General features: G+C 43.9%; 1 protein-coding gene and 1 long non-coding RNA gene across 4 annotated transcripts in view; one reads left to right on the top strand and one right to left on the bottom strand.

Annotated features, from left to right (window-relative positions):
• Positions 1-2,836: 2,836 nt before the first annotated feature.
• Positions 2,837-12,268, bottom strand: PSMD7 (proteasome 26S subunit, non-ATPase 7). The gene is made up of 7 exons (XM_047790378.1): positions 12,146-12,268; positions 9,937-10,028; positions 8,893-8,985; positions 7,908-8,005; positions 7,338-7,418; positions 4,524-4,615; positions 2,837-3,797 (listed from the first exon to the last, which is right to left on the bottom strand). The coding sequence occupies exons 1-7, from the start codon at positions 12,217-12,219 to the stop codon at positions 3,353-3,355; spliced, it is 975 nt and encodes a 324-aa protein (XP_047646334.1). The 5' UTR covers positions 12,220-12,268; the 3' UTR covers positions 2,837-3,352.
• Positions 5,359-13,039, top strand: part of LOC125132736 (uncharacterized) — a 39,402-nt gene continuing 31,721 nt past the window's right edge. For 2 of the 3 annotated variants that reach the window (XR_007136313.1, XR_007136312.1), the window contains exon 1: positions 5,359-5,754. This is a non-coding gene — a long non-coding RNA (uncharacterized LOC125132736). Of the gene's footprint in view, positions 5,755-12,232; positions 12,451-13,039 lie in introns of those variants that run through there. The other variant, XR_007136314.1, reaches the window with a different exon arrangement.

Below are 13,039 nucleotides of genomic sequence, written 5' to 3'. Positions count from 1 at the left end.
GTCTTTTTTTTTGAAGTGAAGGTAATAATGTATGCTTAAGTTCTCAAAGCTGGAGGGTCTTGTAAAACTGGAGTAAGATTCTGAGGTTGCTAATTCCTGCTAGAGAGGTTTACTTTTCATCTTTCGCACTGGAGAAGTAATATGGTAGTCCATCAGTAAAGACTCCCTCCAGAGTTCCCGTCATGGCGCAGTGGTTAACGAATCCAACTGGGAACCATGAGGTTGAGGGTTCGATCCCTGCCCTTGCTCAGTGGGTTAAGGATCCGGTGTTGCTGTGAGCTGTGGTGTAGGTTGCAGACGCGGCTTGGATCCCGCGTGGCTTGGATCCCGCGTTGCTGTGGCTCTGGTGTAGGCCGGCGGCTACAGCTCTGATTAGACCCCTAGCCTGGGAACCTGCATATGCTGCAGGAGCGGCCCTAGAAATGGCAAAAAAGACACACACACACACACACACACACACAAGACTACCTCCATTTGTCCCTTAGTGATTGATGATCTGAGTACAATGAAAGAACATTTAACTGATTAGTGGGCCCAGAGCTGTTGTTCCTTCCTGATAGTTTTCAAATTTTTTTTTTCACCAAGGAAAACTAACCTCTAAGTTCAGGAATATTTCAGATGCTGGTTATCAAAGAGAAAACCAGTAAGGAGTAAATGCCATCCTCTATAACGTGTGTAGCGGAACAGCCTGAACTCTGTTAAGTCATCCTGAAATGTCCTGGAAAAAAAGTGAAGGGAATGCCACAACTCTGGATGTGAGGTCCAGAATTGGGATCAGGCTTTATCCAGGATGCTTTTTCATTGTGCACAAAAACAACAAAAATGCCTTAGAAATCTCATCTTGAGACTGCCAAGCTATCTGAACACATGGCTTTATTTTAGATGAGGGCCATGGGTTTCACAAAGTCAGCTGCTCTCTGTATAAGCAAGACCCTCTTACGTAGAAGGGTCATAATATTGCCTTAGAAAATGAGCCTAAGTGACTCTAGAGGCTACCGATGACTTTTATTGTAAGTAGGAGCTGAAGATCCTATTAGGAAGGTAGAAGTCAGTTTTGCCCATAGGTGGGCCAAACTATTAGATATAACAAGACCTGAGTATTCCCAAGTTCTCATATGCTCAGTAAACATTCCAATTTATCAGATGTGACAAACTTAAAAGCCTGTGGCATTGTCCTGGTAGGCCCTGGGAAAGCTTTTAAGTGCAGATCATACGACTAAAGGTGGATCTGATCCTGTGTGGTCCCCTGGTCCTACACAAAGGACCCAGCCCTCAGGGTGACATCCTCCTCCTTCCCCTGCCAGGAGTCGGAAGCACTGCATCCGGCTCCTTCTTGCCCACTTGGGAGAAAGCTTCCCTTTCTCATATCAGTCTCTTCTAAACATGGCAACCATCTCAAAACAACACCCTCCTGTAGCTTTAAATATGTCTCAAGCTTTGAACTATGGATTTCAATTTTTTTTTTGAAACGAAGAGCTACTTTATTCCTTAGTATTTGTTTTCTCTTTACATAATACACGATTCAGACACTCAAACTTCACCTCTCCCTAAAGCAGCACGTTTTGTCTATTTCTGCATTGACCTGTACTGAGTTAAATGAGATATTGTTTATTGTCTAGTTCCTCCCACTAGAAGCTTCCTGGTAGCACAGACCACACCTAGTATTATCATAGCTCTAGTCCCAGTGCCCAGTACATTATTTGGCATATAGTACATAGGTACTCAAATTTGTTAAAACTAAATAAATAGAAGTTGAGATAGTTGGGTTAAGCTATGTTAAGGTGGGTTAAGTTATGTTGAGACAGTTGGGTTAAGCTAAGTTGAGAAGTTGGGTTAAGCTATGGTATAGGTCGCAGATGTGGCTCAGATCTGGCATTGCTGTAGCTGTGGCATTTGCTGGCAGTTCCAGCTCCAATTTGACCCCTAACCTGGGAATTCCCATATGTGGCAGGTGCGGCCCTTTAATTTTTTATGAAGTTAAATTTAACAACCATCTGACTTTTGACTGCTGTAATAGACAAGTGTAACATGGTTCTCATTTTTTTCCCTTTACTGTTTCATCTCACTTTTTTTTTTTTTGGTCTCTTTAGGGCTGCTCCTGTGGCATATGGAGGTTCCCAGGCTAGGGGTCGCATTAGATCTGTAGCTGCCAGCCTGTGCCACAGCAGTCATCTCAAGTCTTAATGAACCTTGAAGTGACCACTAATGTGGGTGCTTCTATTTATGTAAGATAAAAGCTCAGGTCTAATGTGAACCCCTAGATTCCCACTAACTAGTTCTTTGGCATGTGGGTTAAAAATAGATGCTTCTGGTAACTTTAAGGCACTATATAACATGATGGTTTAGGAGCTTCAATTTAGTTTTAGTGCTATTTTATCGTATTCTTAGATACTTGAACATTGATAGCCCATATGGTGCAATAGAAAACTCTTAGGGAGGTTCTAACTGCTTACAAAAGGAAATTAATGTCCAAGTGTCCAAGGTTAAGTCCAATGATACGTTTCTTGAACACTTACTCTGGGGAACTTTGCTCCATCCCCACTAACTCTGTGGGTGATGCACTCAGACCTATGGCAACAGTAATCGAATGTGTCCCTTACAGGAAGGTGCTCTCGGGACCTCACAGGTGAGGACCGAGAGGCATTAATTAGCTAGGACCCGGGTCTTTTGGGCTCCGTTAAGAGCACTCCTCACCACAACTGTTTTTAAACAGAATACGACTCTTTCGTTCATAAAAGATTCCAATTGTTTAAGGCAGCTTCCATGAAAACGATGGTCTTGGCTGCTTCTGAAAACAGATTGCCACTCTTGAGTCAAAAACGACTAGAACACAGACTTAAAAACCAAGCCATTTAATTGTGTCTTTGAAGGTAAACAATATATTGAGCTGGATCCCAAGCCCCGAGAATGCCAGAGCTACGGGTCCGAGAAGTCCTGTGGGGTGGTATTCGCAACAGAGTTCAGGGGGTCAGAACTCAAGGTTTTCCGAGGCAGAGTACTTATGGAATTCATGCATTCCATTTTGCAGTTTTGCAGACTGCCAGAAACAGACCCCGAGAGTCTTTTTTGACTGGGGAGAGTCAACTCCTGGTTTTATAGATAAAAGCATGAAGAGTACCAGCAGTGTTAGGTGTACTTCTCTTCACTCTTTCTCACATAGGCTGCAGCCTGAGCTGTCACATCCCCAATCACAGCAGCCGGGGCTGCAGCTTAGGTGTGCGATCAGTCCCTCTATCCAGAGAGCGCTCATCAACACAGCTTTGGAACAAGCGCTTAAAGTGAAAAGAACCCTCTGGTGGCACACTGAGTTAGTTTGTAAGATTTTAATTTACAAATTAAAAAGCTACATGTTTTATTTTTTCTCCTTTTTCTCTTCTTTCTTTACATCACTCTTTTCCTTGTCTTTCTCCTTCTCCTTGTCATCTTTTCTATCCTTTTTGCTGTCTTCTTTTTCCTGCCCCTCTTTCTTCTCTGCGTCCCGGTTGGCAATCTTGTTGTTGATGAGGTTGTGCAAGGCGACGACGGAGCGGATCAGTGAGGCCAAATACACCACCACCATCTGGTCGTTGGTCTTCAGGTAAAAGGCCTTGACAAACTCCTGCAGGCTGACATCTGGCAGCAGGTTGAAGACGTCCTGCAGCTGGTAGATGATCTGGTGGTTGATGGGCAGCTTGCCGGTGGCCACTTTCTCCAGGTAGCTCCTGATATCCAGGAGCTTGGAGTTGAGTCCCTTCAAAGCGTGGACCTGGTCTGTGATCCGCTGGGAAAGCGTGCCCACTGTCGTGTCTTTGATGTCTCTGTAGCGAGACCCACGAGAAAGGGCAGGGAGACACGTCAGTGTGCAGTTCTATCACACAGGTGTTCCCATTCTACGAAAACACCCAGTTTGGGGGGAAGAGCAAGTTTTTAAAAAGAAAAATGTTACTTCTCAATTTGAGAAAGATTTGAATATAAATTGCCTTAGTTTTGTTTCCATTTGGAGGCATAAATTTTATCTTTCTCATTACAAGGCATTTTTTGAGAGAGAAGTGGGAGCTAAAATGGAATCACACACACACACACACACACACTCTACTCCAACGTTGCTGTTTCTAAAAAGGGTGGCATTCTCTCCATCTGCAGCTGACTTTTTGAGAGCTTTTACATCAGTCAGCAGTAACTGAACTAGAAAGAATCTTACGGTTTGAGAAACTCTGTGACCCCTTCAAACAAGTCAGGTTATGTAAGTAGAGTATTTTAAAAGAAAAGCCAGCCCAAGATGCAGATCTTGGCAGAACACTGATGAGCTACATTCACTGGAAAAACACACGCCTGCTTTTATTTCTCACATCTTCTCCTGTCACAGCCGGCTCGACAGTTTCCAGACAAAGTGTGCTATCCACAGAGTCATAAATCATGAACTCAGGACCCTTTAGAGACGACCCTGGACTAGAAGCCAGGTCTCCGTACCCCTGATGTGGATCTCGTCCTCACACCGAGCAGCCTCTCAGGCTGCTTCCGATTCTGATGCCGCCCCATCTCACCGTAACAAGTGTTCCACTCCAACTTCCTCAGCTTCCTCTGCTCCAATTTCACTCGTCACATGCTCAAATGTTTTCGAGGTTGGAGTTCCATCCTGGGAGAGGAGACTTAACTGTAGTTACTGACATAAAACAAATTACAAACTGGCACATGTTCCTTTTCATGCCTTGATCCTTCTGCTTTAAGTTTGATCACTTCATGGATGTACTACTGGGTTTTCCAAGGCAAAGGTGGGTAGAGTTTGCTTTGAAAGCTCAGTGTTCTAAGCTAAAATCGCAGTGGTCCTGCTGAGCGAGAAGGTGCTGGGGCACCAACATTTGCTTTATGTCTCAGGAAATCTTGATATTCCCTGAAGTCCACAGTAGGGATGGACACTCGGGGAAGTCGCGATTGGGCTGAATTTTAAGGACTATCATAGCTCATTCTAAAATAGGCAATGTACAGAGTATCTGTATTTGAGGCAAACTCATGTCAGAAAATATAACTTTTAACCATCTACAGTCCCTGGGTTCAGTGATCAGAGTGCCAAATAGTGCGGTTAGAAAAACTGACTTTCTGGTGGCCTGAATGAATCAAGGAGCCCGTTAATGGAAGTGGTTCACTGCATCACTCAGTGATTTCTTTCTTTCCTCTTTTTTTTTCCCCTTTTTCTTTTTAGGGCTGTACCTACGGCATATGGAAGTTCTCAGGCTAGGGGTCGAACTGGAGCTAGAGCTGCTGGCCTACACGACAGCCACAGCAACTCGGGACCCGAGCCGAGTGTGACTTATACCATAGCTCATGGCAATGCCAGATCTCCAACCCATGAGCAAGGCCAGGGTTGAACCTGCATCCTCATGGATAATAGTTGGATTTGTTTCTGCTGTGCCACAATGGGAACTCCCATCTAGTGATTTATTGATGGGACTCAGGAAGAAGTTTGCTCAGATCTAGTATCAAAAGAGGCTGTACAGCTCCTGGAAAGGTTGTAAAATGTTCACAAGGCAGGACAGCACAGTGGTGGGTGCACAGACTCTAGCCAGGCTGCTTAGCTTCAAAGCCTGGCTCTGCCACGTACACATAAGGGAGCCGTGAGAGCTTGGGAAAGCCCCTTGCCGTGCAGTAAGTGCTAAAAACACTATCTGTTGTTATTTTACAGTGTGAATCTTGCAAATGGCATTTTCCTCTTGACGTTATGCTAGGATCATCAGCGCCTTGGAAGACCTTGCAGGACTTCATGGCATATCTCTTCAGGTACCAATTTTCCCCTGGCTTCATCTTATAATATGACCCTTCCATTCTCTATTTAAAACATCTTGTTTCATGGTGTGTGTGTGCGTGTGTGTGTGTGTGTGCGCGCGCGCATGTGTAAGCAGCTTTGAATTCCTTTTTGAAAGAAGCAGGGTAAAATTTAACTTAAAACAACTCTAAGAGGAGTTCTTGTCATGGTGCAGTGGTTAACGAATCTGACTAGGAACCATGAGGTTGTGGGTTTGATCCCTGGCCTTGCTCAGTGGGTTAAGGATCCGGCACTGCCGTGAGCTGTGGTGTAGGTTGCAGATGCAGCTCGGATCCCAAGTTGCTGTGGCTGTGGCGTAGGCTGCGTGGCTACAGCTCCGATTTGACCCCTAGCCTGGGAACCTCCATATGCCGTGGGAGCGGCCCTAGAAAAGACAAGAAAAAAAAAAAAAAAACAACTTTATCAAGACCAGGGATGAAAGGCGTATTACAACTAGGCAATACATTTGGACTAAGCGCTCTGGTAAGCAAGGCAAAGAGAGACAGGAGAACGAGCTCAGTGCAAGGAACATTTGCAGGGAGCTAATTTAACACAGCCTTTTCCCAGGAGTTCCTGTCACGGCTCAGCAGATTAAGAACCTGACTAGTATCTATGAGGATGCAGTTTCGATCCTTGGGCCTCGCTCAGTGGGTAAAGGATCTGGGGTGCCACAAACTGTGGCGTAGGTCGCAGATGTAGCTCGGATCTAGTGTTGCTGTGGTGTAGGCTGGCAGCTGTAGCTACGATTCGACTCCTAGGCTGGGAACTTCCATATGGGGAGGGTATGGCCCTAAAAAGAAAGAAAAAGATAGAAAGAAAGAAATAGCCTTTTCCAGACCTAAAAATGGAATATATGTATAAGAAAGAGAGCCTTTAGTACATCCCTCTAACTTGACTTTGGAAATTCAAGACCGAGCACGGTGCACATCCTAAGTGCAAATATGTTACACTCACAACAAACACACAGTTCCTATTAAATCTTATCTTAGAATTTGAGTTCAATTTTCCTGGAAATAGAAGCTATTCTGGCAGCTCCTCAGGTCTACACCCAAGGCACAAACTAAGAGACTACACAGAAGGCATGGAATGCCAGGGAGCTGACTCTTTAGGTGTCAAATCACACAGACGGTCTTGCCATCGAGCTCCTGGCACCTCTGATTTACTCTATTTGAAAACCTAGGATCTAGTCTACAGGGACTGAAAAATCTTCCAAGGAGACGATTGTCAGAGAGGGACCAACAGCGAAGACTGCTCTAGTTTAAGACCAAGCTCCCCAGGTTTTGCGTTGACTTTGCTGAGAACATCTCTTGGCAATCATTTGACTTCTTTGGCTTCAATTTCATTTGCAAAAGGTGGCTCTAGCTTTCTATGGTCCTGTTTCTAAAATCTGGTGATTCAAACACTCAAGGGGGAAAAAACATAAATATCAAACTGCTGACAGAAATCAAATAACATTTTCTCTGTTATAAAGTATTTGTTGCTTGAAAATGGAAAACAAACCCAACTGTCTTATGAGGAGCAAATCTAACCTCCTAGGCTCACAGCAAGAATGACTTACGTCATGAACTTCTTCCACCGAAATATATGCTTCCGTAGGCAGGCCCAGGTCTTTCGGCTTCACGTCAATGATGACTAATACCTGGCAGAAAAACATATCTTAGTAAATAAAGTACTTCCCGCTGAGCACATAAGGCGTAACTGTAGCCATGCTCATGATTATTGAAGCTTTTTCATTCACCCAACCAGATATGAGCCAGGATTTTCAGGAAAAAAGACTCCACATTTCAGATTATCTTATCATTTGCTCAGTATCAACACGCTGAGAGGTAGTATCATAAGTTGCTCAAGCAGAAGGACATGAGGGTCGAGACAGCCAACATTTTAACCCCAGCCCCACACTTAGAAGACGTAGATAACGTATACAGCTGGCACTTAGCAGATGTTTGCTGTAATCTGCTAAATTCATTAGGTTACTGTGTACTACACGAAACAATGCAAACTAACACAATAAGCTTATAGAGAAGAAGTGGTGAAATGACTCACGAACCAAATCCTTCCCAGGCTGCTCTTTTGCTTGAATAAACTGGCAAAGCATGTGAGTCAAGAGTTTTCAAGACAGCGCACTCACCGAGTTAGGGCAGTATCTCTTCATGAGCTCGTTGATGGCGATGTCATTCTTGTGCAGTTTAGGGCCTGTGTGGTACCACCCGACTATTCTTTCTCTGGCTGGGAAGGAAAAATTTAGCGGCTCTGAATTGTTACGTAGAGATCTATTTCCCTCCAAAAGGGTACGACCTCCAGCAGTTTCGTTCTCTCCCTTTTTCTAAACCGTGACACGCTTATGGAATCTAAAACCCAGAAACAGGGAGTTCCTGTTGTGGTGCAGCAGAAACGAATCTAGTATACATGAGGATATGGGGTCGATCCCTGGCCTTGCTCAGTGGATCGGGGATCTGGCGTTGCTGTGGCTGTGGTGTAGGCCGGCAGCTGTAGCTCCGATTCGACCCCTAGACTGGGAACTTCCGTATGCTGAGGGTGAGGCCCTAAAAAACCAAACAAAATCAAATAAAACCTCCAAAACAGGACTCTCAGAAAATAAGCAGCAAGGGAAATCTAGAGACATCCATATCTCAGACTAGTTTAAGAGACCAGTCATACATGAAACAACTAGAAAACAATTCCAAGGCAATATATAAACAAATGCAAGCCCCTGTCACATAGACGGCACCTCTGGGTGTTGTGGGAATACAGCTTCCAAAGCAATGTGGTTGCTGTAATGAAATAAAATGAAAACGATACATGTGACAGAGAGAGATTTACCCTGGCAGTACTAAAGCTCAAGGGGCAGGTGGCTCTTATTTGAGCATTCTTTGCTGTTCTGCTGCAGAGGGCTAGCTCTCTCCCGAAACCTAGGTGCTCTAGTTGGCCTTAAATTGATACTCTTCTTTCTCATTTACTCTACTTCGTTCCTCTACTACCACTAGTCTTACCTGGTATAGCCAAATGAAAGGGCCTCTGACATTAAACAAAGAAAAGTGGAATATGAAGAACAGGCCTGGGGGGCACACACGTCCATTTACACACACACACACCAATGCCACACTGCCACCTACCATTGACCTTCTTAAACATGCCATACATGTTTTCCAAATAATCATGGTCTAGAAACCAGACAGAATCATCTTTGTCATCTTCATCAAAAGGGACTAGAGGAGAAAAAAAAAAATTGGTTGTTAGAACTCTAAGGGCACATATTACACCTTTGGACTGGCTCCTAGGCCTGACCTGATCCATGTTTTCGGTTTGTCCAACACAGTATTAATTATTTGTGTGAGTTTTATGAAAACCTGGGAAATTTCACATAAAAATCCAGACTTCCAGGTTCTCCTGAAAAGGTGGAAGATCTGGCAACAACCGGCTAGAGCCAGACAGAGGCTGTCCCCTTTGAAAAGGACACATATTCTTCAGTTTGCAAAAAAGCTCCATCACTTTCTAATATTTCCTGTCTGGCAAATTACATTACTGCCTAATCCTTTTAGACACTGGAGTTAGTGACCTCTAGTCTAGCAGCTGAGCCGGCAATTGTTTTGTTTTTATTACTGCTGCTTTAATTGTAAAATATATGGATACATTCCTGTAAAGATTCATGAAACAGAGTGAAAGAAAGGTCTTCATCTCCCCCTTGCTGTTAAACCGTCTCCCTCTTGCTACTGAACATGGTCAATAGTTTAGTGCAGGGCTTTACAAACTACACCAGCTGTCTATTTATTTTTAAATTTTATTTTCTATCACTAGCTGCCTATTTTAATTGTTTTACTACAATACAGCTATTAGTTTGTCTACGTACTGTCTATAGTTGCTTTCTTGTTATATGAGCAGAAGTGAGCAGTTGCAATGGAGATCATATGGCCTGCAAGTTTAAAAATATTTACTATCCAGTAGTCTAAACTAAAATTTAAACTAATTTAAAACTTTAAGCTATTTTAACTAATTTAAAATTCTGAAACAGAATCTCTTGGTTGTAGTAAAAAATGGAAACCACAAAAGTTTCTCTCTTTTAAAAGGTAACTGACATTTTAACAAGATGCAGAAAAAAAGTAAAATTGTCTATTTTTTTTTTGAAAAATTGAGGTATAATTGACAAATGTTTCTTTTACCTGCAAAACTGTTGGATACATCAAGTACTTTCTTTTGCCATGACCCCAAAAGCACACCAACAACACGCTTCTGGTTTCCAACCTTGCCTATTCTAAATGAAAAAACAGAAGGTCAGTCTGGATAAGCACAGACAAAAGTGGACTCAACAATAAGATGCCCAACAGGAAATATCAATGGTACACACACTGGCTTAGCTGAGAACTAATCCCACTAAACAAAAGTAATAGGTTAGGCCTTAATAATTAATTTCTAATGAATATAACAGGTAATTCACGAACTTTGTACACTGGCAGCTTTACTCACTCCTGACTGCAAATTAATACATGCCTGGAAAAAAATCTCAAACTTGTATAGACATTTAAAATGGAGAAAGCGAAAACTCCCCAGATCTTGGTGTCTTAAATGTTATACAGTTGGTGTTTGGTTACACATTAATGTTACCATATTTAACTTCAGTTTTTCTTTGCAGCCTGTCTTTCTCTTTTAAACTTTCCCCATCTTCTCTAGCCTCAAATCGTTTCAGGGATAAAGATACTAAAGTAGATCCAGTTTTATGGCCCAGCTTGCCAACTCTTCCCCGGAGCATCTATTCTGTCAACAATTTTCACTAGATGTTTTTAACTCTTTGTATCAAATAGAGGCTCAGAAAACCATTCTGATCCAGAGGCATTTGTGTGCCATTTGTGGTCCCTCTGAATGGCTTAATGAGGCAGAAGCTGGAAGTGAGCTGGTGACTAATCATGCTGGTAGGAGGGCTCAATGAATGAGAAAGACTATTTCGGAATTTCTCCATATCAAACCTCATCAGTGATTCTGTCTTAAGGAACTACAACTGTTTCGCTTACATAATCTAATTTCATTGGTTTTCATGTAGAATTCTCCTTTAACCATTAACAAATGCGACATACAGAAACAATACAATTCTATGTTCAAAGCAAAGACAAAAGCCACTGTGAAATGAAGTACAATTCCTTAACAGCTGCTGCTTTCACAATGATTTAACTGTATTTATCAAAACATATGGTTTGGCAAATTTATAAATGCTTACTATATTTAGGGTTTGGATGAAACAAAGTTAAGGATTTTCTATTCTGGTGGTTCTTGTTTTTTTGGAAATCTCTGCTTAAAGGAAACTTCCACACTCAGGGCTTTTCTTCTGATCTACAAAAATCCATCTGCCTTCTTAAAAACACTACAACTGTTATCTGACAGAGCAGCTCACAGTGTCTGCCTGCATTAGGCCCTTAGCAAGTGTTTGTTGAACTTACAGAATAGAACTGAAATGATCCCTCCCTGAGCACCTCTAGTATCCTACAGGAGAAAAACAGTAATTATTTTAAGTGCGATAGCTTGCATATCCTGTTAGGCTAAGGCTCCTACAAAGCAACGGAACTGAAATGGGGACCCTAAACCTCACAGGGGTCTGGAGTTTGTTTTGAAGAAGCTGTACAAAGCAAGTTGCAAGAGAATGAGCACTTAGCAACTCTGACTTTACAGCAAATGCTCCCAACTGGGTCTTGCAGTTTTCCAAATCAAGTAACTATCTGGTAAAACTTCTGAACACGTGTAACAGGTCCAGCGAGACGAACAGCTCACAAACAAGCAAGCAAAGGCGGAAGAAACATCTGTGGGATGTTACCTTATTCATTAATGCCCAAATCTCCAACTGGTCTCATTAAAAACAAAATAAAACAAAGAACAAAACCCAAGGCAGACTTGACACCTCATCTACGTTTTAAGCTGTCGTCAAACAAGATTCCCACTTCGAAACTCTCACAAGTTAAAACCACAGCTCTTCCAGGCGCTGAGACCAGAATTTCGCTGACAGCCTTCACAGGCAAAAAGCGCGAGTCTGAAGGGCTTTACTACGAGACATCAAGTCTTTTTGGCAAAAGGGGGCGGACGAAGTGACAGACGGGCACGAGGCCTGGGAATCAAGGCCAAGAGAAGCTTCCCAGACTCTGGCATCTTACGGACTAGGTAAAAGGAACCAGCAGCCCAGTTCCCGGAGCGTCGGCTGGGCGGCGTGGGAGACAATGCCAGGTGTCTTGGGCTTCGCGAAAGGAGGTTGCTCTGGGACCCTCGGCGACTCAGGGCCCTCCTGGTCCATCAGCGCCCCCGCGGCCGCCGCGCCGTCCCCAGCGCGCCCGTGACTCAGCAGCGGCGGCGCCACCGGCCCGGGTAGGCCGCCCCGTGTCGCCCGCTCACCGATTGAAATGATCCACCACACTGAGCAGCACCAGGGGGTGGACCACCACCTTCTGCACAGCCAGCTCCGGCATCGCGACACACCCCGCCCGCCAGGCCCTGCTCCCCGCTACCCGCAAACGCCGGCGGCCAGAGCGGCAGCGACTCTTTGGGATCCTCCAGGCCCGGCTCCTCCTCTTCCGGCTGGGCCGCTGCCGCGCGGCCCCTTCTTCCGCTCCCAGGGTGCTGCGCGCGCCGGGAGCGGGCTGTCGCTCCCGCCGCCAACTTGAGGAGGGCAAGTTCCCGGGAGGCGGTATCCGCCTCAGGTGACTGGCTGCGAGTTTCCGGGGTCTTGATAGCTAACGGGACACTGGAGACGTTAGAGGTTGACCTCCTGGTGTTTCGCTTGTACCGTTACCCACAGTGGCTTTTCGCTTCCATGCCTTCCCAGCTCCCCTCCCCCATCGGAAATCTCGAGAAAATACTAAGAAAAAAATGTAAACAGTGATATGTAGTAGTTCCACCATTCAGCAAATGTTGACCTTTGCTTCTAGTCAGAGTCGTCTACAATTTCTTAGAGGAACTAATTTTAAGTCTCCGGCATTAGGGCATTCCCTTTAAGTAGATATGATAGTTTATCTCATTATCATCTTGTCAGGGAATTTCTCCTTAGTCTTCGCTATAGATGATAAGCAAACAATCAACCTGTCTGTATTTTTCCACCTATCTTTATATTACTTACCATTTAACAAGGGATAGAATAATGCCGTTTGTGCCTAGAGTCAGGTCATTCATACAGGTTGATGTTCAAATAAAAACTTAGAAAAAGATTGAAAAAGATGGGAAGCAAGAAGAAAATGTGTTTTCATTTTTCGCTGAGAGAGAAAAAAATACTAAAAGGGGAAATGTAGAAAA

Source organism: Phacochoerus africanus, chromosome 8 (genome assembly GCF_016906955.1).
Source record: "Phacochoerus africanus isolate WHEZ1 chromosome 8, ROS_Pafr_v1, whole genome shotgun sequence".
Classification (NCBI taxonomy): Eukaryota; Metazoa; Chordata; class Mammalia; order Artiodactyla; family Suidae; genus Phacochoerus; species Phacochoerus africanus.
Note: the sequence above shows the minus strand (reverse complement) of the source record. Positions and strands in the feature narration are given on the sequence as shown.